This window comes from Marmota monax, unplaced genomic scaffold, assembly GCF_021218885.2.
Source record: "Marmota monax isolate L192 unplaced genomic scaffold, Marmota_monax_Labrador192_F-V1.1 WCK01_AAM20220418_F8-fsc00050, whole genome shotgun sequence".
Classification (NCBI taxonomy): domain Eukaryota; kingdom Metazoa; phylum Chordata; class Mammalia; order Rodentia; family Sciuridae; genus Marmota; species Marmota monax.
In genome coordinates, this window is record NW_026694552.1 from 7196454 (window position 1) to 7219016 (window position 22563).

Consider the following 22563-nt stretch of genomic DNA (forward strand, 5'->3'; position numbering starts at 1 on the left):
TATTGTTTGGTCTTGTATTGTGATCCATTCTACTAGCCTGTGTCTCTTAATTGGTGAGTTTAAGCCATTAACATTTAGGGTTATTATTGAGATATGGGTTGTTCTTCCAGCCATATTTGTTTATTTCTGTTACTAAACATGGTTTGTTTTCCTCTTTGATTATTTTTCCCCCCTTTACTGTCCTACCTCCCACTATTGGTTTTCATTGTTATTTTCCATTTCCTCTTCCTGTAATGTTTTGCTGAGGATGTTTTGAAGAGATGGTTTTCTAGCTGCAAATTCTTTTAACTTTTGTTTATCGTGGAAGGTTTTAATTTCATCTTCCATCCTGAAGCTTAATTTCGCTGGATACACAATTCTTGGTTGGAACCCATTTTCTTTCACTGTTTGAAATATGTTATTCCAGGATCTTCTAGCTTTCAGAGTCTGTGTTGAAAGATCAGCTGTTATCCTGATTGGCTTACCCCTAAATGTAATCTGCTTCCTTTCTCTTGTAGCTTTTAAAATTCTCTCCTTATTCTGTATGTTGGGCATCTTCATTATAATGTGTCTAGGTGTGGATCTCTTATGATTTTGCACATTCGGCGTCCTGTAGGCTTCTAGGATTTGGGATTCTGTCTCAGTCTTCAAGTCTGGGAAGTTTTCTCGTATTATTTCATTGAATAGACTGCTCATTCCTTTGGTTTGGATCTCTATACCTTCCTGTATCCCAATGACTCTTAAGTTTGGTCTCTTTATGTTATCCCATATTTCTTGGATGTTCTGCTCATGGTTTCTTAACAGTCTTGCTGAGCTGTCTATGTTCTTTTCCAGTTGAAATACTTTGTCTTCATTGTCTGATGTTCTATCTTCTAAGTGTTCTACTCTGCTGGTAGTATTCTCAATTGAGTTTTTAAGTTGGTTTATTGCTTCCTGCATTTCTAGGATTTCTGTTTGTTTGTTTTTTATAACCTCTATCTCCCTGTATAGTTGATCTTTTGCTTCCTGGATTTGTATGTGTAATTCGTTGTTGAAGTGATCTTTCATTGTCTGATTTTGCTGTTTAATGTCTTCCTTGAGACTCCAGATCATCTGAAGCATGTATATCCTGAATTCTTTATCTGACATTCCATCTGCTGCAGCTGTTACCTCTTCTAAAGTTGAGTTGACCTGCATTGCTTGTGGTCCTTTCTTTCCTTGTCTTTTCATACTGCTTGCGTTTCTTTCTGCTTGGTGAAACTGTTGTGTTTTTGAAAAATTTTTCCCCCTATATATTTATATTGCTCTTGTATAGTTGAAAAGTCTCTCCTGCAGGCGCGGGCGGCGGCTCTGCTCTGCCCCTCCTCCAATTGTTGTGAGGTGTCTACCACGCCCGCGGACCCCTGGGCCTGTTCTGCCGGTCGGTCGCAGGTCTGCCTACCTTGCAGGCGCGGGCGGCGGCTCTGCTCTGCCCTTACTCCAATTGGGGTGACGTGTCTACCATGCCGGCGGGTCGCTGGGCTTATTCCGGGCGTGGGAGGCGGCTCTGCTCTGCCCCTACTCCAATTGGGGTGACGTGTGTACCACGCCGGCAGGTTGCTGGGCCTGATCCGCTGGTCGGTCGCAGGTCTGCCCACCTTTCAGGCACGGGTGGCGGCTCTGCTTTGCTCCTACTCCAATTGGGGTGTCGTGACTACCACACCGGCAGTTTGCTGGGCCTGTTCCTGGCGCGGGCGGCGGCTCTGCTCCGCCCCCACTCCAATTGGGGTCACGTGACCACCACACCGGCGGGGCCTGATTCGGGCGTGGGCGAAGGCTCTGCTCTGCCCCTACTCCAATTGGGGTGACGTGTGTACCACACCGACAGGCCGCTGGGCCTGATCCGCCGGTCTGTCGCAGGTCTGCCTACCTTGCAGGCGCCGGCGGCAGCTCTGCCCTGCCCCTCCTACCACGCCCGCAGACCGCTGTGCCTGTTCTGCCGGTCGGTCGCAGGTCTGCCTACCTTGCGGGTGTGGGTGGCGGCTCTGCTCTGCCCCTACTCCAATTGGGGTTACGTGACTACCACGCCGGCGGGCCGCTGGGCCTGTTTCGGGCACGGGCAGCGGCTCTGCTCTGCCCCTCTGGCTTGAATGACAAAGTGAGAGAGATTCGGGTGTTTGTGACTCACTTTCTTTACCAGGAGACCAACTGTTTCTGTCGCCGCTGGTATCGATGAAGTTCTCTCCTCCGCCGCTTTCTGATGACATCAGATCTCTGCCATGTTAGTATCCCATGCGAATGGCAGCATTTCGTTCCCTCCACAGTATTCAGCAGGACCCGGACCGAGAAGCAGTTTCCGCGCGTTCTTTATCCCTGGGCCAGAGCCGTTCCGGGAGCCAGAATTCGGCCGCTCCGTGCTCGGTGTATGTTCTGATAGGAGCAGGCTCCAAGAAGAAGTTTCCGCGGGTTATTTAGCACTGAGCCTGAGTAATTTGTCTGCGAGCTGCAGGCGAATGGGAGCCTGAAATTACCTGTTCTATGGCTGAATCAACAATATGTTCTTTTTAAAAATTAATTAATTTGTTTTAATTAGGTATATATAACAGAATGCATTTTGATTCATTGTACACAATTGCAGAACAACTTTTCATTTGTCTGGTTATACATGATATAGTGTCATACCATATGTGCAGTCATACATGTACCTAGGGTAATGATGTCCATCTCATTCTAGGAACCCCAGGCCTTCCTGGACCAAAAGGTATTAATGGTCCTCCTGGAAATCCTGGCCTTCCAGGAGAACCTGGTCCTGTAGGTGAGCATAAAAAATAAGACTTTGCTGTTCTATAAAACTAATGCTTATCATATTCAATTTTGGAAAATCAAATCATGGTTAACTGTGAACATTTTCAAAGCATGGAAATGTTTTGATCATTCACTTAGTGCTGAATATTAAGAACAAAATGAATGACTTTTAATAAATTTACCTAAAATTATCTTTATGGAACCTTCTTTTTCTTGGCTCACCTTTTCCTGGAAGAGTAGATTTGAGTACGCTATAATAGAAGATGGAAGCTCTGATGTATTTTTTAGAGGGGGTGAAGCAGATTTTTTTTTATTGACTCCTAAAGTAAATCACATATCTTGGCCCATGTAAGCCCTATAATATACCCTGTTACACCTAACATCATACTCTTGTATATTCTATAGTAATTTTAAAATGATAAACTCAAAAGCTTTGAATACGGAGTGATTAAATTATTCCTTTATGACATTATCCCCTCTTCTTTTTTCATCCTTCATTTTCATAAGATTTCATGAATTAAAGGAGTAAAATAAAGCACTTTATATCTTTTGGATACAACTATTTGAAACTAGTATGGGAAAATGGGGTGGATAGAAGGAAAAGGAATTAAAAAGATGGATATAACCTGCTGTACTCTGTTCTTTAGGCGGTGGAGGTCTTCCAGGCCCACCAGGACCTCCAGGTGAAAAGGGCAAACCAGGTCAAGATGGTATTCCTGGACCAGCTGGACAGAAGGGTGAACCAGGTGCTATATTTATTTTAGGTTTTCCTAATGCTCTGATTTCCTCTTTGTTTATTCTCATTCACCCTTTTTATCCATGAAAAAATTACATCATCTTTCTTACCTTCTAAGAAAAGCACATACTTTTCCCTCCATAAATATTTTCTTCCTCTTCACCCTGAGAATATCAGCTGATATTTGTTGGTTAAGCTGCTTCCTTCTTACTAAAAAATCCAAATCCTGTCTTGACTAGTTTTTCACAATAAGAAGTTACTCAGCTATTTCAAATTTATTTGTTTTACTATGCAATCTATATTCCATTTATATATTTTATAAGAGAATTGTATAAAAGCATATTTGACACCACAAATAGAAGTTTTCTCATGTTAGAATTGTTCTGTGTTAGAAGTAAGTCTTCTGGGACGGGGAATGTAGCTCAGTGGTAGAATGCTTGCCCTAGCATGTGCAAGGCTCTGTGTTTGAGCCCCAGCACCAAAAAAAAAAAAAAGAAAGAAAGAAAAGAAATCTTCTGCATGTTTTACCTGATATACAGTGATATACGCTGTAACACTTAATAAAAACTTTAATGTCTGAAAATAATTTGTCCTTATTTTAGTTATATTATCCATTTGATATTTTTGTTTTGTTTTGTCTCTGATAGGTCAACCAGGTTTTGGAATCCCAGGACCCCCAGGACTCCCAGGACTTTCGGGTAAACCTTACTAAAATATGCTAAATCAACCCATAAAATGAAAATGTTCTCCAGTACAATTATTTTTCCATCTCTACCATTGAAGTTGTAAAATGCCTATACAAACCCCCAAAACCGAAAGCTAGAGGTATACCTTAGAGTATTTCTTATTTAGCAACTTAATATAAAAGTAATTTATATGTAGATATCTCTTCATTGACTTCATCGATAAATGCTGAGGTAATGACACAGAAAGAAGACAAAATTGTGGGATGAGAGAGACTTTTGGAAACTCATTTAGCTATGAGGGAAAAAAAAAAAAACACTCTTTTCTCCCCATGGAAAAAAAATTTCAAGATAACAGAAGGAAATCCTGTAGAAATATGCACCAGTAATTAAAATGTTTCTTAAACTCCTTGTTAACATGTTTTGTATATTTGAACGGATATATGTGCACACATATCTACCTTTGCTCTGCCTTTCCTCTCTAGTGCTTATTATCATTGTAAGCACTAAATAGTGAATAGGAAGATTGAGCAGACATATGGATATATATGCTTTTGTACTGAAATAACCATTGGCTATTCTGTGGAGGCTTTTCTCAAACCACAAATATATCTCGTAGAAATTCTGATATCCTTCTCATGATCCCAACATGAAAATTATTGCTTTAATGTGCAACTGTTATGGCTCTTAAGAGTATTAGTGGTGTAGAAAGAAATGTTAAGAACATTTTGTCTGGATTGTAAATCTTTGTTACAGGGGTCTGTAGGGACACACAGCAACCATTGATGATCCTTATCTTCCATTAGTCTTAAAATTAGAACATTTATTCTAGGCATCATTTCCAGCCATCTTTAACTTATTCTTACAGATATTTTATACTTTTTTAATTTTTCTCTCCTTTTTTCTCACTGGTCATGTGACCATTGCTCTCTGTTCTAATAAAAGGGTACCTTTCAGGATGCAATCTGTTATTATTTCAGCATTTCTATACATACTCTGATAAATATGTTTAATAGCAGATACATATATTTAATAAGAAGAATGATTTTTTTTGTGTAGGTTTGGGATTGACTGTGGGATAGCAATTACCCTAGTGAATTCATTAGTTGCTCTAATAGCTTTAGCCTTATAGGCAACCCTATAATTCGGTACCATTTAATGTGTTCTCTAATGTCATTTTACTTTCATAGGCCAAAAGGGTGATGGAGGATTACCTGGCATTCCAGGAAACCCTGGCCTTCCAGGTCCAAAGGGTGAACCAGGCTTTCAGGGCTTCCCTGGTGTGCAGGGTCCCCCAGGCCCTCCTGGTTCTCCGGGTCCAGCTATGGAAGGCCCTAAAGGCAACCCTGGGCCCCAAGGTCCTCCTGGGAGACCAGGTATGTTCATGAGTGGTAGGGGATTGCTCTGTTTATTAGTCACCTTATTTAATTTTGCTGGCAGGTTATTCAGTCTTTAAGATTTTGGAATTTATAATGTAAGAACTTATTATAGATCTGGGGATGTGGCTCAAGCGGTAACACACTAGCCTGGCATGCGTGCGGCCCAGGTTCCATCCTCAGCACCACATACAAACAAAAGATGTTGTGTCTGCCGAGAACTGAAAAATAAATATTAAAAAAAGAACTTATTATAAGCACATAGTTTGATTTATACTTAGCTCCATCTATTTCCATGCCATCTAATTATTCTTTTCAGTAATTACCTTTATCATTTATTTAAAGTTGAAATAAACTAAAACAACTTGGATGGGAAAAAAGGAAAAAGTGGTCTATTAGTCTTGCTATTAAAGATAAAGCTATATATATTGATAACCTGACAGCAAAATGCCACCTGCATTATATGAACTTCTCAGCATGTCATCACAGAAATCATTTTAGTGATCACCCAATAGATGCTTGTGGTCTATACCAGAAGTGTTGCTATGGTTCTGTCACATGAGCAGCAAACGTCACAAAGCACAATAAACAAAATTTATCTTTTCTAGGAACTAGGCAATCAAATTTGTCTTTGGCATCACAGCATGATAAAATTGACTAGCTATCTCTTAATACCAACCTCATGTCTATACCTCATTTGTCTTGTGAACACCATTCACTTCTCTAGTTTATAAATTTTGTATCCAATTTTCATCTTTTCATTTTGTGTTTGTGCTATGTCATTTCATTTTACTAATTTGGAAATGCTCATTTTCAGCCTCGATTAATGTTGCTGAGCCCAGTCACTGGTGATAGGTTATTAACAAATTTTGGGGACTTGGTATTCATTTTTTCTATTTCTAGTAATGAAAAATTTGACCTTCATTGATGTAAAGAAGAATAAAAATCTAAGTTTAAAGTTGCAAAGCAACTGTCCTTTTATCCTTTGACAATCCCTGACTATTAAAGTACATTTAAAGTGAAATTTTTCATTAAATTTCAGTAAAGTCTTGTGATTAGAATTAATTTAATAACATGCTCTAAAATATGAATTAAATGAGATCACATACTATGTTCAGAGGCATCATTTTCAAAATCATATTTTTATCTGATCTTACTTGACTGTCCTTGGAGGGTATTATTTAAGGTTTTACCTTTCTTTACTATTACAGAAAACCAGTGAAAATCTTCTCAGCCATGTTAACTCTCTTGCATGTAATATAAATAAATGAAGCAAGTATCTTGTTTTGCATGTGATAATTCAAATAAACCAAACTATTATCCTTTGTATATTCTAATTAGCATTATGGTTATTCAGTTTTACTCATAATGGAACTCACTGTTGAACAATACTTTAAAATATGTCAACATAAAAACATTAGTCACAAAGATGCTTTAAAAATTACCATTTTTAAAGAAGTAATAATAAAAGCGCTCAGAAGAACACATCTGATGAGTATTTGACTTCTTGATTTGTTTATAAGCTATAAATTTAAATAGAGTTTTGAACCCTGTTGCTCTTAGAATAAATTATTCTTCATCTGAGCTCATAGCAGTGATTATTTTTAAAATGATACTTTTGCCTTCACAAAATGGCACATGTGCTATTTTCATTAATGCTAAGTATTAATGCTAAATGGAAATAATTTGGTTTATATACAAATGCATGAATGTAAACTTTCAGAATATTCTGCTATTGAATAAGATTTTTAACTTGAAAGTATTTAGTGTAATGCTTTAGTTTCTTGATATTTCTAACAGTTTTGATATTTTTTCCTTTTTGTTAATGATGACATTGGGCCTTGGTGAACTTTGACCCCTATCCAGGTCCTCCAGGTTAGATCCTTAACTCCAAAGTAATACCTGCATGAAGTTTGAAACTGTTCTTATATATTTATATACCTATATTTATGTATGTGTGTATATATACATAATGTGTGTGAGTATATATATTTATATACATACACACACTTTTCTTGTATCTAATATTTCATATGTTTGAATATATTTAAGAGCATATATGCCAATTCAATTCTTACATGGTGGCCTATCTCTACAAGTTGTCAAGAACTTTTAGAACCCAGTATTTCCTTTTTTTAATCTTTTTTTAAATTTTTTTAGTTGTTGATGGACCTTTATTTTATTTGTTTGTATGTGGTGCTGAGAATTGAACCCAGTGCCTCATACATGCTAGGCAAGTGCTCTTCCATTGAGCTGCAACCCCAGCCCTTAGAACCCAGTATTTCTATTGTAATGACTCCACATTAAATAATTAGGGAAACTTACTTACCACTTCAAAATGCACAAATTTGTGTCCCTTTTAGTTGAAAATCTATGACAAACTGCTTTGTATGATATTATGATATTTTACCTTACTTTTGTAGTAGAGTGTATTTCTTATCTTTGCCATATATTGGTTAATGCAAATGAAATTGAACTATCAACTAGGCATAATGGTACACACCTATAATCACAGCTACTTGAAAGGATGAGGCTGGAGGATTACTGGATCCCAGGAGTTTGAGGCCAGCCTGATCACATAGTGAGACTGTTATCTAAAAAACAAACAAACAAAAAAGAAACTGAATTATCCATCAAAAAGGAACTTTTTAACAATAATGTGTATTATTAGATCCTGCAGATATATAATCTTTGACTTGGCATAAACTTCTTCCCATTTTGGCTTATCACATTATTCTAAATTCTACTGCTATGAAAAAGAACTAATAGACTTAGAGTAGAAAAAATCAATGCAATCACAAATTAGAGGCTCTTAAACTTATCTTAATCACACACATGTAAACAGTACACAACAAAGAACAATTACCAATAGCTATCCAAAGGAAAATGCTAATTCTTAGTAAGAATTAATTTTCACCTAATCAGAAGTGAAAAAAGTCACAGTATTTGAATGTATTGTTTATTATTTAAAATAAATAGACCTTTTCAAATTTCTAGAAAGGATTAAAAGAGAGAAAAAGTATATACCTGAAACCTGGAAGGACATTTTATCTTCTTACAAATTAAAATTCATAATTTTCAAAATGAACAATTAAGAACCTTAAGCCATCTCTCTCTATCCAAATTGATTCCCTAGTTTCTTACTCCCCCAAAGTCTCATTTCATTGAACCACAGAATCCCAGATCTAGAAGAATTCTAATCTTTATACATATCAAAAAGAAATTACTCATATTACATATTAAAGATGGCAGGACAGATTTTATTGAAGACTACTACAGTAGCGAAGGGATTCCTGCAATAGAAGAGTATAACTGAGCTCAACTCCAGATGCAATAAAGACAAGTAGAGATTTATTACCAAGGAACAGAACAAGGATATCAGTGATGGAAAAAAATATTAAAATCAAAGTTGGGGGGGGGAGATATTCTTGCTAAACTGGATTTAATGGAATTCTTGCTAAAGGTGGACCAAGGGCTTAGGTGAAGGGTGAAGGATGAGGCACTTGGTCAGATATTGAGAGTTGGAGGACTCTCCCTATACTGATTTAGCAGGATACTTGCTGTAAGTGGGCTTGCAGGCCCAAGGATGAAACCTAGCTGAGAAGAGAACTCTTGGATGCACCTGTCCAAATTTGGTCAAGGAGGGAGTCTTTGTTGCATGTGAAAAAAACAGAGGGCCAAAGAGTTTAAAAACTTGCTCAAAGTAATATTGTTGGTTGTTGGCATAGTTGGAACTTAGGGCTCCCCAACATTTAGTTAAATGTCTATAACTCTAGTGGTACCATATCATACTTCCACATATCCTATGACTTGATGCTTTAGATCTGGTCTCTTGTTCTAGTTATAAATATAAGTTAATGGAACAAAACTATTTATACCATTTCAGGAAACACTCGGCCATAGCAGACTGGGCCTTCAATCCACATTCTTGTTTCCTGTTACCTCAAAATTTCCATCCACCCCTAATAATTGCTTTTCTTGGTCTTTCTAAATGGGTGTCAAGAAGATTAAGATAGTACTTGTGATTTAACTATCATCCAAATAAAGAGAAGACCACAAGGTACTTTGAAGTAATTTTAAGTCCTGATCTGCCTATCTTGCATAGAATTCTGCTGCCCTGATGACTGCTAGACTAGACTGTCAGCTACGAGTTTTCTTTTTACTAAGGCACTAGAATATATTTGAAGGGAAAAAAAAGAAAAGTAGCCTCATTTACTTTAAAACAGATTTAACAACTTCCCATTTACCAAATGTGCTCTAAATTATAGTTATGGGAACCTGGTCTCTGTGGTTGTCTTCTTTGTAATAGTTGAAGACTGCAAACTTAAGTGAAAACTAGATTTAATATTGTGTGAATGTATAAATATGTAACAACAAGTCCCACCATTATGTTCAACTATAATCTATCAACAAAAAATGTGGAACAAAATAATTTTAATTTTTTTTCAAAAGAAATCTAAAAAAATTTAGATTTAAAATAATACCTGTCAACTCATCAGCTTATCTATAGCAATTACCACTTACATACAAGACTTTAGGTTTTTGTTTTGTTTTCTACTTAAACTTTGTTAGGTTGCTTGAAAAACAGTGAAGTGAGAGCCCCATATACAAAATTGGTTTGGCATATAACTCATTAAAATGTAACCTTTTAGAAATTGACGTCTTAGAAGTTTTGCTATGAAATTATACAAAATTTCTCTTGCTACTAACTTAAACCAAAATGTCATATTTCAATGAGATTTTTTCTAAGAGTTCTTGTTTTGAGCCTTTCTATGTCACATATACATGGGTCTATACTTGAACTCTGAACTATATTGAGTAGAAATTATAATTTATTGAACTAATTGCATGTCAAGACTGTGCTCTGGTCTGAGTGCTGACTTAAAAGTTAGTTTGCTGTTCATGGTTTAGAAACAATTTAAGCAAAAAAAAAAAAAGCCAGTTTTAGCTTTCTAAATTTCAAATGATCAAATGTGTTAAAAGCTTTATTATTGGGCAGTGATGATAGTGTTTCCTGTTTATGTGGCACTTACATCATATAATGTATAATCATATAATATCATATAATGTAAGCTCCTTGGGGACAAAGTTTGTGTCTTACTCATCTCTGTATTCTCTGTAACACCTTGCAACTGGCGGAACTTGTCTTTTAAAATTTGGCTTTGATCATTAAAACAATCCTGTGAGGTAGGCTACAGTAGATAACACTATTCCCATTGTCCTCAGAGATTTAATTGAGAGGATGAGGCTGGAGGATTATATATATTATATATATATATATATATATATATATATATATATATATATATATATATAAAGTAGCAGAGTCAAGAATAAAATCCTAGGTCTTCTAACTCCTGGGACTCAGTACTTTAGCAAAATTTATTCTCTCTGCTAAAATTAAGTGTTTATAAATCATAGCAAGACTTGTAAGAAAAGGAAATTGTGTTTATAGTCAATTAACACTAACCAAGAGACATTCTATTTGTAGGCTTTTATCTTTTTATTTAATGATCCTTGTTTTAATAGTGAATAGCCTGTCTTAATATGTGCATTGAATAATAATTAAGTAATTGTGATATTTTCTGTGGTTTGTGGAGGGATTTGCATGTAGAATTTCTTATAGTACCCCTTCATTGATAATCTTTACATCTTTGGAAAATTGGAATCTTTTATTTTGAAGTTCAGTGGTATACATGTATATATTGGCTTTTTGTCTTTAACTTATGGCAACTAGTAATTCACAGAAGAAAGTCTCTTGATAAATTATGGGAAGAAATCAGAATGTGGCTTCATAGAATAATTTTCAAATAAGATGAACAAAAGTACATGATATATTGGTAATGGCATACTTGTATTTTGATTTTTCTATTTTGTCACAAATAATCTATGTATTTTTTTGTCATCGAGACCTTTAAAGTTAATTTTTATCTCACTCTGAACATATTAAAAAAATTTCACCAGGTTGTTTATATGAAAGAATTGCAGAAGCCAAGATTAATATAAATTCATCCAAAATTACCACTTTGTTAAAAAAACTGAAGGCTGTCAGTGAAATGGTACTATTTTGCCAATTTTAATGTTTTGAGAATCTAACTTTTGGAAAACCACAATAGAAATGTTAACAAGTCTTCAGTAGAGTTTTCCATTTTTCTTTTTAATTAATGAATACAGGGAGCTTATTCTCTATACTAAGCTCAATTTAAAAAGGTTTGGCTCTCTACTCTCCTGTATGGTTCTGTTTGCATACTCATTATGCTGAAGGTTTAGAAATGCTGGCAAAGAGGATTATTGTTTAACTTGTGCTATAATGTGAACCACTTCTAACTCATAATCTTATTTTGTACTGTGTCATGTCTGATACTGCTAACATCGATCTTTGGGCTTTGGTGAACTCTGATCTTCCCAGGTTTTCAAGGTTAGACTCTTCACTGGTCAATTCTTTTTTGTTGTTGTTGTTGTTTATTGTTTTTAAGCTTTATATATGTGATAAGAGAAATGTACTTTATTTTTCTATAATTCAGAAGTTATTGAACAGTGTAGTCATCCTCAAACAATATCTGCTTGAGTTTTAACATTCTAGTAAAGGTAATATGAGTTATGTAGAATTGTGTTTGAAATTATATCAGGTCTTCGTGGTTTTGATTGTTTATAATACATAATCCTATTTAGAGATATGTTGAATTTTAAATGAAAACAATTTTTACATTATATATTTCACTAAGACAATTATTTAGGCAGGCATCTGGCCCATTTATAATCTCTACATATTGATTTCAGTTCCTTGATTTTTTTTTTCAGCAGGGGGGGCTCACATTGACCTGATCTATGTGTTCCTGTTTCTTTTCAGTAAGGGAAGAGGGAAACTATTGAATATTGTTAAAAATAAAATCTATATGTCCCTTATGTCATTAGTAACTCATTAATATAAATTTAAGGAACTCTAAGCAGCAGGTCTGAATTAACTTAAAACTCCCAATATTTCCCTTTAATTGCAAACAGAACAACACCCCCCCTTTCTGTTTAGTTTTTCAAATGATACAGTTCTGGTAACTTAACTGGGAAAGATGGTCAGTTGTCAAAGAATCTTTTCCCCCTCTTAAATCTTACCTTGTAGTTGTCATCAGGATCATTTACAGATAGTTTATTTTTCTCTTAATAAGCTGATTTGCTACCTGACATCTAGTCTAAATCATAAAACTGAAAATTTGCTAGTAAAACCCTATATACTATATTTCAGCTAAGCAACTACGTCTTTGGGCATTTTTTTAAAAGTATAAAGTACCCCAACTTTTCCTTACGATTGGGAATTTTTTCTTACGACTTTTGTGTTGTCTGGTTGCCAGGCTAAGATGATTACTTGAATTCAATTGTTTATGATAAAGACAGTTATTACACTGTTGTGAACCTGCTTTATCTTTCTCATGTGCAAGATGGAGTAGTGTTACATAATGAAATTACATAGAAAACTGAAAGATTAAAAACAGGCTCATATTTTTAAATATGTTCATTCTTCCTGTTTTAGTAGTAATAAATATAACAGTAGCCGAGCACAGTGGTGCACACCTGTAGTTCCAGCAACTTGAGAGGCTGAAACAGGAGGATTGCAAGTTTGAGGCCAGCTTAGCAAATTAACAGAGTCCTGAGCAATTTAGCAAGACCCTATCTCAAAATTATATAAAAAAAGAATTAAAAGGGCTGGGAATGTAAATAAGTGGTAAAGGGCCTCTGAGTTCAATCACCAGTACCAAAAAAATTAATAATAGTAACAATAACTATAAAAACAACACTTTTATCTTACTGTGTGCCAGACACTGTGCTAAGTAATTCATACATGTTATTTCATTTAATCCTTGCAACAACATAGTAAAGTAGATGGTATTCTTGCTTTCTTTTTTTTGGGGGGGTGGGGTACCAGGGATTGAACTCAGGGGCACTCAACCACTGAGCCCTATTTTGTATTTTATTTAAAGACAGGGTCTGAATGAGTTGCTTAGTGCCTCACTTTTGCTGAGGCTGGCTTTGAACTTGTGATCCTCTTGTCTCAGCCTCCCAAGCCACTGTGATCTTGCTTTCATTGTATAGAAGAAATTGAAAGCAAAAAGATTAATAATCATGCTTAAGTTCAAACAGCTAATGAGAAATACTGCTGGAGTTTAACCAGCATTCTACTCCAGGGTCCAGCTTCATAATCACTATTCCATTCTGTCTTGTTAATATGGAGCTCTTCATTCTGAGTCATAAGAGTGAAGGAAACTAAAGTTTAAAATTAATCTCAGATCAAAAAGATGACCCTTTGTCTTTATGTAAACTAAGTATTCTAAATTCATATGACTGTTATGATTCCATAGAAGTAATATCTATAGGGGTTGGGCTTGTAGTTCAGTGGTAGAATGCTTCTCTAGCATGCAAAAGATCCTTAGTTTGATCCACAACACCACAAAAATAATAATAGTACCTGCATATTTTTAATTTTATTGTTGAAATCAATAAAGAACTAAGACTACCAGAGGAGAAAATGTATAAGTGTAAGCTATGTACTGTTGATTACTTCGGACTTTGTAATCATTAAGTCCAGAATATTTAGTCTCAGCCTTAACCACCAATCACTCTGTAAATATGTAGCATCTATTTCCCATCTGCTGACAAAAGACTTAGCCAATGTTAAGTTCTCCCTGGTGCTTAATGGACCTGGTATTGTTACAGGGATGGGGCCTTCTGGGAAAATGAGATAGCACTACACTTCAAACCCCTATTCTTGTGATCAAGTCAGAAAGATTTTAGACATTTCACTCAGTGTAACAGGAATGAGTTCATTAAAGGGATAGGAAAAGGGAAAGGGAACAGTCATCTGCTCTTTGAGGCCTCTCCTGCATTTCAGTTTTGTTAGGGATCCTAGGGAAATTTCCAGAGACTCCCGCCTAGGTACACTTTTTGACTTTTGACTGATAGCCGGGTGACAACAGGCTTTCATGTCCCTGTTGCCATGACAACTGTATGTCACCTTGGCTCCTGCTGATTGGTCCTAATTGGATTCTTAATCATACATTCTTACAGATTTTATTGTTACCTCCCTGAGTTTCAGGATCTGGTCACAAAAGACTCCCCCTTCAGGGTAATTTGGGTTCCTCTTATCAACTTTATTTTGGGCCTGCATTTCTCCTGCAGTGAGCAGGTATTTTGCCAAGGAGTGTGACATATCCTGTCCACTGAGGCCATGCAGGGCTACGGGTAAATTGCTTCTTGGAAAAGAAAGCATGTGGGAGTCAGCACAGTGGGCCCATTTTATAGAATTATTTTTTAACCCTCGTGTTCCCACCATCCTTGTCTTTCCTCTAACAATATCTTTATTTAGAAAGACAGGTTTTTAAACATAGCATAATGAAAAAAGCTTAGCAGCTCACAGTTGAACACACCTGTAATGCCAGCAGCTCCAGAGGCTGAGGCAGGAGGATCTCAAATATGTGTCTATATTATATGTATATTATATGTATTACATACATTATATATTATATGCATGAATATTATATGTTATATATATGGGCTGGGGATGTAGCTCAGAGGTTAAGTGCCCCTCGGTTCAATCCCTGGTACTCCCATCCAATAAAAAAGGCTTATCAAAATCCCATTTCAGGGGCTGGGGTTGTGGCTCAGTGGTAAAGTGCTTGCCTAGCATGTATGTGTGAGGCCCTGGGTTTGATCCTTAGCACCACATATAAATAAATAAAATAAAGGCCCATTGAAACTAAATATTTTTAATCCCATTTTAAATTATTTTATTTGTTCACAAGATGTATGTAGAATTTTTTCATGAGGCCCTGGGTTCAATCCCCAGTACTACAAATAAATAAACAAATGAATGAATCTATCAAACCTAGGATCTTGTGCATGCTAGGGAAGAGCTCTATCACTGAGCTACATCCCCAGCCCATGAAAACATTTTTAAATAAATTTTAAGAGTACTAAATCAGTAATTTTTAAAAAATATTTTTAGTTGTCAGTGGACCTTTATTTTATTTATTTATATGTGGTGCTGAGGATTGAACCCAGTGACTCACACATGTTAAGCAAATGCTCTACCACTGAGCCACAACCCCAGCCCTAAATCAGTAAATTTTTGACATTCTCAAATATTTCCAGGTACCAACCATATCCCTAAAATGAAATTAAAGTTATTTATTTCAATATCTTAATTACATAGTAACAAAAGCTGAATAAATATAACTTCTTTCAAATAGAGCAGTTTTTTTTCTTTTCTTTTTATTTTTTAAATGCATTTGTTTCTTTTTGTTTTGCTGGGGATCCAACTCAGGGCCTCACAGGTGGTAGGCAAGTGCGCCACTACTAAGCTACACCCCCAGTCCCAAGTAACTTACTTTTAATCACAGGGAGACAAATGGCTTCAATCCTTAATAACCGTACAGCAGGGGTTCTTTAAGTGTGATCCTGCAACTAGCAGCTTCAGCTTATTCTGGACTTTTGTTAGAATGCAAATTCTTGGCCCCCTCTCTAGCCTGACTGAAGCCAAAATTCTGGGGGTGGGCCCAGGATTTTTTTTTTTTTCTGTTTAGTTACACTTTTTTAGGATATAACTTGACATAATCACAACTCAGGGACTTTATTTTATTTGTGAAACAATGCATTCCATTTCAGTCCTCAGCACTTCCCCCTCCCACTTCTCTCCCTCCACTCCTGTCATCCCTTTTCAATCCAAACTATAAATTTACTTCTTTTATTTTTAAAATTAGTGTCCTGTGGATACACCCGATACCTGGACCTACTGGGTCACTTTCTTGCATGCACATACATGATCAGAATCATTCTATTGTTCTTCTTTTTCCCTGTCCTTTCTTCCTCCTCCTCAGTCCCCTTCATCCAGTTTACTGATCTGGCCCAGGATTTTGACAAGCCTTCCAGGTGATTCTGATACCTGCATTCTCCAATTTCAAAAGAGTGCCCCATTGTGTCTCTTTCATTTCAGTTTAAGTCACTTTGTTAGGGATTACAGAAGTAAATATAAGTATATCCTGAGTTCTTTTTTTAGATAGAATTTGTTGGTTTTATTCTACAATCCAGCATTAATAGCAAAAATGACTCAATCTAATTTACATCAGGAACAGTCTGTATATTTTAACGGAATCTCGATTTTATCCCACAAATTAATACAAAGATTATTAATATTTTTAAAAGAATGACATTTATGCTACTTGTATACTATACTGAAATGTGGTCATTTGTTGTGCATTATCAAGGTCTACCAGGTCCAGAAGGTCCCCGAGGTCTTCCTGGAAATGGAGGTATTAAAGGAGAGAGGGGAAACCCAGGCCCACCTGGGTCACCTGGCTTGCCTGGTTTGAAAGGAGATCAAGGACCACCAGGACTTCCGGTAGGAAATGGAAATAGATATTTGAGAGAGGAATATGGGTGTTTGCATTCAAAATGAGAATTCTAAGCTATAACATTTTAATTAATGTTCACCTGAAAAGCTCTAAGTATTGCTCACTGGCGAACTAAAAAACATGGTGAAGGAAAGTTTCCTATAGTCTTCCAACTAAAGTGTTCTTCAAAAGATACTTCACTCTCAGTGAAAACAAATTTATGCAAAGGAGACATGTATATCAGAACATTGCATGTGCATGAGTCCATCCATAGGGAAGTAATTATGGTAAGTGGAAATATTTTAGACTTTAAATTATACAGTTAGGGTCAAATTTCAGTTCCACTGCACACCTATGCTTTGTGACTATGAGTTTAACAGACACTCTGAGTTTTTGTCTGCACCTATAAAAACAGAACAATAGCATATCCACTCCTGTCCTTTCTACCTTGGTTAGAATGATCCAGAGGGTCATATACTTCTTTATGAATCCTTGAAACTGCTTTCATTTATTCAATCAGATTATTGGTAGATTTCACAGACAGTCTGGGCTGTCTTCTAACTGTGAAGGTCACTTTATAGCAGGAAGAAAATGTATCATCTAGAAAATAGTGGCTCTTAAAGTTTTCCAGTATCTAACCTTTTCCCCATAGCATCGAAACTCTTCTTCTAGTTACCTAGACTTAAAAATTTAGGGGCTGGGGTTGTGGCTCAGTGGTGGAGTGCTTGCCTAACATGTGTGAGGCCCTGGGTTCGATCCTCAGCACCACATATAAATAAATTAAATAAAGGTCCAACTATAACTAAAAAATATTCATTAAAAATGCCATCTTAAGTAACTGTATAGTATAGTTGTCAATTTCAGAAAATTGATCATCAAAATAGTATTTTAATTTCTACCTTTAATATCCCAATTATTTCAGTTGACCTGGTAATGTCCTTTTTAGCACGTCTTCTTCTAGTACAGGGTCTATACCAAATCATATAATTGTCATGTCTCTTTAGTCTCTTTCAATCTGGAATGGTTCTTAAGCCTATGTTTTTTTTTTCTTTCATGACCTTAACATAAAAAAAAAAAATTCAGCCAGGAGCCTTGTGCATGCCTGTAATCCCAGCTACTTGGAGGCTAAAGAAGGAGGATCACAAGTTCAAAGTCAACCTCAGTAATTTATTTATTTATTTTTAAAAATATTTTTTTGTAGTTATAGATGGGCAGCATAGCATGCCTTTATTTTATTTATTTATTTTCATGTGGTGCTGAGGATTGCACCCAGTGCCTCACATGTGCTAGGCAAATGCTCTGCCACTGAGCTATAGCCCTTGTAGCTATAGCTACATCCCAGCCTCAGTAATTTATCAAGGTCCTAGGCAACTTAGGGAGGCCCTGTATCAAAACTTTCAAAAAAATAAAAATAAAAGTACTTGGGATGTAGCTCAGTGGTAAATTGCCTCTGGGTTCAATGTCAAGTACCAATAAATAAATTAATAATTTAAAAAATTGTAACCTCATCCAATCTAAAAAATGGAATATAATTTCTTTTGTCTGATGTTTCTTCATAATTAGATTCAGTTTATGCATCATCAATTGGAATACTACATGGGTGATAATTGTGTCTATCTCAGGGTAAAAGAGAAGGGGCCCCCTGATGTCCCTTTGCTCCTTATTTATGATTTTAATTTTGATAATCTAGTCAAGCTGTTGTCCAGTTTCTTCTCTTTATGGTTGTTATTTTTCCCCTTGGAACTAACAAGCAAAACTGGGGAAAAGGACATTAAGATCATGCAAATATGCTGTTCCTTTTGAAAATTTCCCTACATTGAATATCTATCAGTGAATTTTGCCTCAACCAATTTCTACTGGGATAGTGGCAATATCATGATTTTTCCCAACTCTAGCATTCCCTCCACATATACCACCAGTCAACCCTACTGTAAGCAAGAGCCCTCCCTGCTCTCCTATTTATTTACAAACTTTGGATCAGTAGGGACTCAACATTTCTTGCTTTTTTTCAATGATTTGTAGATTTTTAAACCATTGTTACTTATTTTCATGTTCCCATTGTCCCAGATTTGAAAGACCCTTTGAAGTGGATCCTATGACTTTCTATCATGCTTCTCCCCACTTTTTATTTGGCATTATCTTATATTTTGCCATAACAGGACATTCTTGACCTACCCCTTTTTCATTCCTACTATTACGAGGTTCATTGATCCACATTTAAACTACTGTAGAAGCCTCTAGAACCTAATACCCAGGAGCATCTTTCACCAGGTGAAGACCTCCTGTACATACTCTTGTTTTTCTAGTGCTAGAGATTGAACCCAGGGGCACTCTGCCATTGAGCTACATCCCCGACCCTTTTTATTTTTTATTCTGAGACAGGGTCTGAAGCTGGCCTCAAACTTGGAATCCTCCCACATCAGCCTCCCAAGTTTCTATGATTACAGTAATGTGTCCCCAGACCCAACTGTAGTTGCCTCTTAAATGAACTTGCCATTCTAAATTCTTTCTTTAGACTCATTCTAAAGCTATTTTCTACTCTTTTTCTCTCCACACTTTTCGAGGCTCTCAAATCCAATCAAATAACAGGCCCTACAGTGTGTTCACTATTGTCTTTCAAACTTTGTCTTGTCTACATGTGATTCTAACACAAGCATTCACCACCTGAGATCTAAACTACAAAGGAAGAGTATTGTTAATAATAAAATAATGATTAACTAATTATTAAAAACATGCTCCATATCCAACCAATTTTCTGAACAGTTAATATGAACTATCCCATTTAAATATATCACTGCCAGTGCACAAAGTAATTGAACTATTTTTTTCTCCATGTTAAAGATGAGAAAACTATGGGTTGAAGAAGTTAAATAATCCCACAATGTAATAACAGGTGAAGGTGGAATTTGAATCCTAGAAGCACTCTATAAACAGTGCTATAAATCATTCTCCATTATCTCTACCCTCATTCCCTTTCCTCTCCTCATTTTCTTTCCTAACATTGATGATTTTATTTATTTAGGGTAATCCTGGCCGGCCAGGTCTCAATGGAATGAAAGGAGATCCTGGTCTCCCTGGTGTTCCGGGATTCCCAGGTATTTGAAAGGATGTTTTGAGGTTTCCCTTTAAGTGAAACTCTTTTGGGACAAGATACCCATTTTCTGGTTTGTCTGAGTAAAGGCTGTGGCTCTGCTGCTTTGATGTGATGGATGCAATGTGCAATTGTATGTACCTTCTTTTCAGGCATTAAAGGACCCATTGGAGTACCTGGTTCAACTGGCCCTGAAGGGGAACGAGGTCTTATAGGGCCCCCAGGTAAGAATTATTCCTGAAGCTAGTTATGACTGATGCTTAGACACATTAAAGAACTTGAAAGTTTGCATTCTATCATTCATCCAAACTGTCATGCATCTAAATCCACAGTTCACTAATGTCATAAACCATTTTATTAATGTAATGTTGATAGCATACCTTTTAAATTTTAGATACAGGATCAACAAGAATGCTATAATTGAGATTTTATTGGCTTTTATACTTTTAGTTGAGTAGATCACAAGAACAATCACATATGTATGTTTGTTTATTTTTATATTTAAACAGTTTGTTTTGCTAAGAGGCTTATGGAGGTTTCCTTTAAACCGTAAAAGAAGGCATCTGCTACAGTTTCCTACTAGTTCAGTGGGTCCCTTGACAAGTACAACAAATAGTGAATTGCAAATAATGTTAGAAGCAGAATGGGCTTGTCAGGGAATGAGATTGTCTTCCCCTGACAGAAGTATTTGCTATTTCATACTAGATTAGATTTTGTAGTAACTGAGTTATGTTCAAGGCTCAAAAATAAAGATGATGTGCCCATTTTTTCTATTGGCCCTAAGAGAATTATTTTTCTGTCTTCTGGTTGAGATAATGGTAGTGTTCCCAACATATTTATGTTGGATATGGCAGCAGTCAAATGCCTGTTTCTTTCATACCAATTCTTATACTGAGCTTAGGTCACTTTGGCATTCATTTCTTCTGACTTTTCTTTTCCCCATCTTCACATTTGTATGTTATGCCTCATAGGTCCTCCTGGGTTACCTGGTCCTTCAGGACAAAGTATTATAATCAAAGGAGATGCTGGTCCTCCAGGGGTCCCTGGCCAACCTGGACTAAAAGGCCCACCAGGACTACCAGGCCCTCAAGGTTTACCAGGTACCTTTGTCAATCATGTCTTTAGGCATGTCTACTTAAAACATTTTACAGGGCTGGGGTTGTGGCTCAGTGGTGGAGTGCTCGCCTAGCACATGCAGGCCCTGGGTTCGATCCTCAGCACCACATAAAAATAAATAAAATAAAGATATTGTTTCCAACTACAACTAAAAAATAAATATTAAAAAAAAAAACATTTTAAACGTTTCCCTTTTCCATGTCAGTTTGTCTGTGATAATCGGAGTCTCAGCAACTAGTAAAATACCAGATCACCTCAGGGCCCATTTCCTTTTTTCTTAAAAATGTTAATTTCATATGCTGGAATTTCTTTTAGGCCTACTGGTATTCCATTTAGCTTGTCTGGTCATTCTAATTTGAAAGACTAATGTTAAAAACACTGTAATGAAATGGACATGCACTTAAGGTCTAGTGCATTCTCCACTTCACCCAATAGAAAGATGTGGCAATTGGGATGGAACTTGGGATCAAACACAGGGCCTCATGCCTGTGCTGGACCACTTACCTACTACTTTCCCAGACCTACCTTGACCTTTTCTTTTTTGGCAGTACTGGGGATTGAACCCTGAGTGCTCTACCACTGAGCTACATTCCCAGCCCTTTCTATTTTATTTTATTTTTGAGATAGCATATTTATAAAGCACCCATGCTGGCCTCAGACTTGTGATCCTCTTGTCTCACTCAGCCTCCTGAGTCCCTGGGATTATAAGCCTGCACCACTTTCCCCTCTGATTTAAAACTAACTTTGTTCTACTTGGCCATTTGACTGTATGCTTACAGCCAACTTTGATTATACAACTAACTTCAATCTTTTCCCCTTTATTAAATGTGTGTCAATCTATCCATAAATTAAGTGTACCTGGCAATTACAGCCTTCCATGTGGTGGGATAGATAACAAAAGTGGGGATCTGCATTCCTATCTGGTTCTGAAGGTGAGGAGAGTACAACTACCATATTAAGGGGATCTCCTCAGAGGCAAATGAAGTGTTTAAACTAAGGCTGCATTCTTGTCTGCTTCTTTTGTCTGAGCTATTTCTTCACTTCACTGGATTTAGCATAAAACCAGAATTTGAATGTAGTGTCTGAAGAGCCTTAAGTATTGGCTAGGGCTGTGTAGCTCAATACTAGAGTGCTTGACTAGCACATGTGAGGCACTGGGTTCAATCCTCAGCACCACATAAAAATAAATAAATAAAATAAAGGAATAAAAAAGAACCTTATATATGCTAGATCTATCTGGATATAGGCTTATTCTATTCACATTTGAAAATCCCATTTCTTTTCCTGTAGGTCCAATTGGCCCTCCAGGAGATCCTGGACACAATGGACTCCCTGGCTTTGATGGTGCTGGAGGGCGCAAAGGAGACCCAGGTCTGCCAGGTCAACCAGGTATGACAACTAAAACAGTGCTGCTGATGGTGGTCTTTAAGTCTGGGAGGCC

The 22563-nt window shown here is 36.5% G+C and overlaps 1 protein-coding gene across 1 annotated transcript in view; it reads left to right on the plus strand.

Moving 5' to 3' along the window:
* The window catches only part of Col4a5 (collagen type IV alpha 5 chain), a 225974-nt gene that overhangs the window by 191109 nt on the left and 12302 nt on the right, over positions 1 to 22563 (plus strand). The window contains exons 38-46 of the mRNA XM_046420818.2: positions 2672 to 2752; positions 3390 to 3488; positions 4126 to 4176; positions 5352 to 5537; positions 16790 to 16923; positions 19938 to 20010; positions 20159 to 20230; positions 20978 to 21106; positions 22413 to 22511. Coding sequence (XP_046276774.1) covers positions 2672 to 2752; positions 3390 to 3488; positions 4126 to 4176; positions 5352 to 5537; positions 16790 to 16923; positions 19938 to 20010; positions 20159 to 20230; positions 20978 to 21106; positions 22413 to 22511 — 924 coding nt within the window. The remainder of the gene's footprint in view (positions 1 to 2671; positions 2753 to 3389; positions 3489 to 4125; positions 4177 to 5351; positions 5538 to 16789; positions 16924 to 19937; positions 20011 to 20158; positions 20231 to 20977; positions 21107 to 22412; positions 22512 to 22563) is intronic.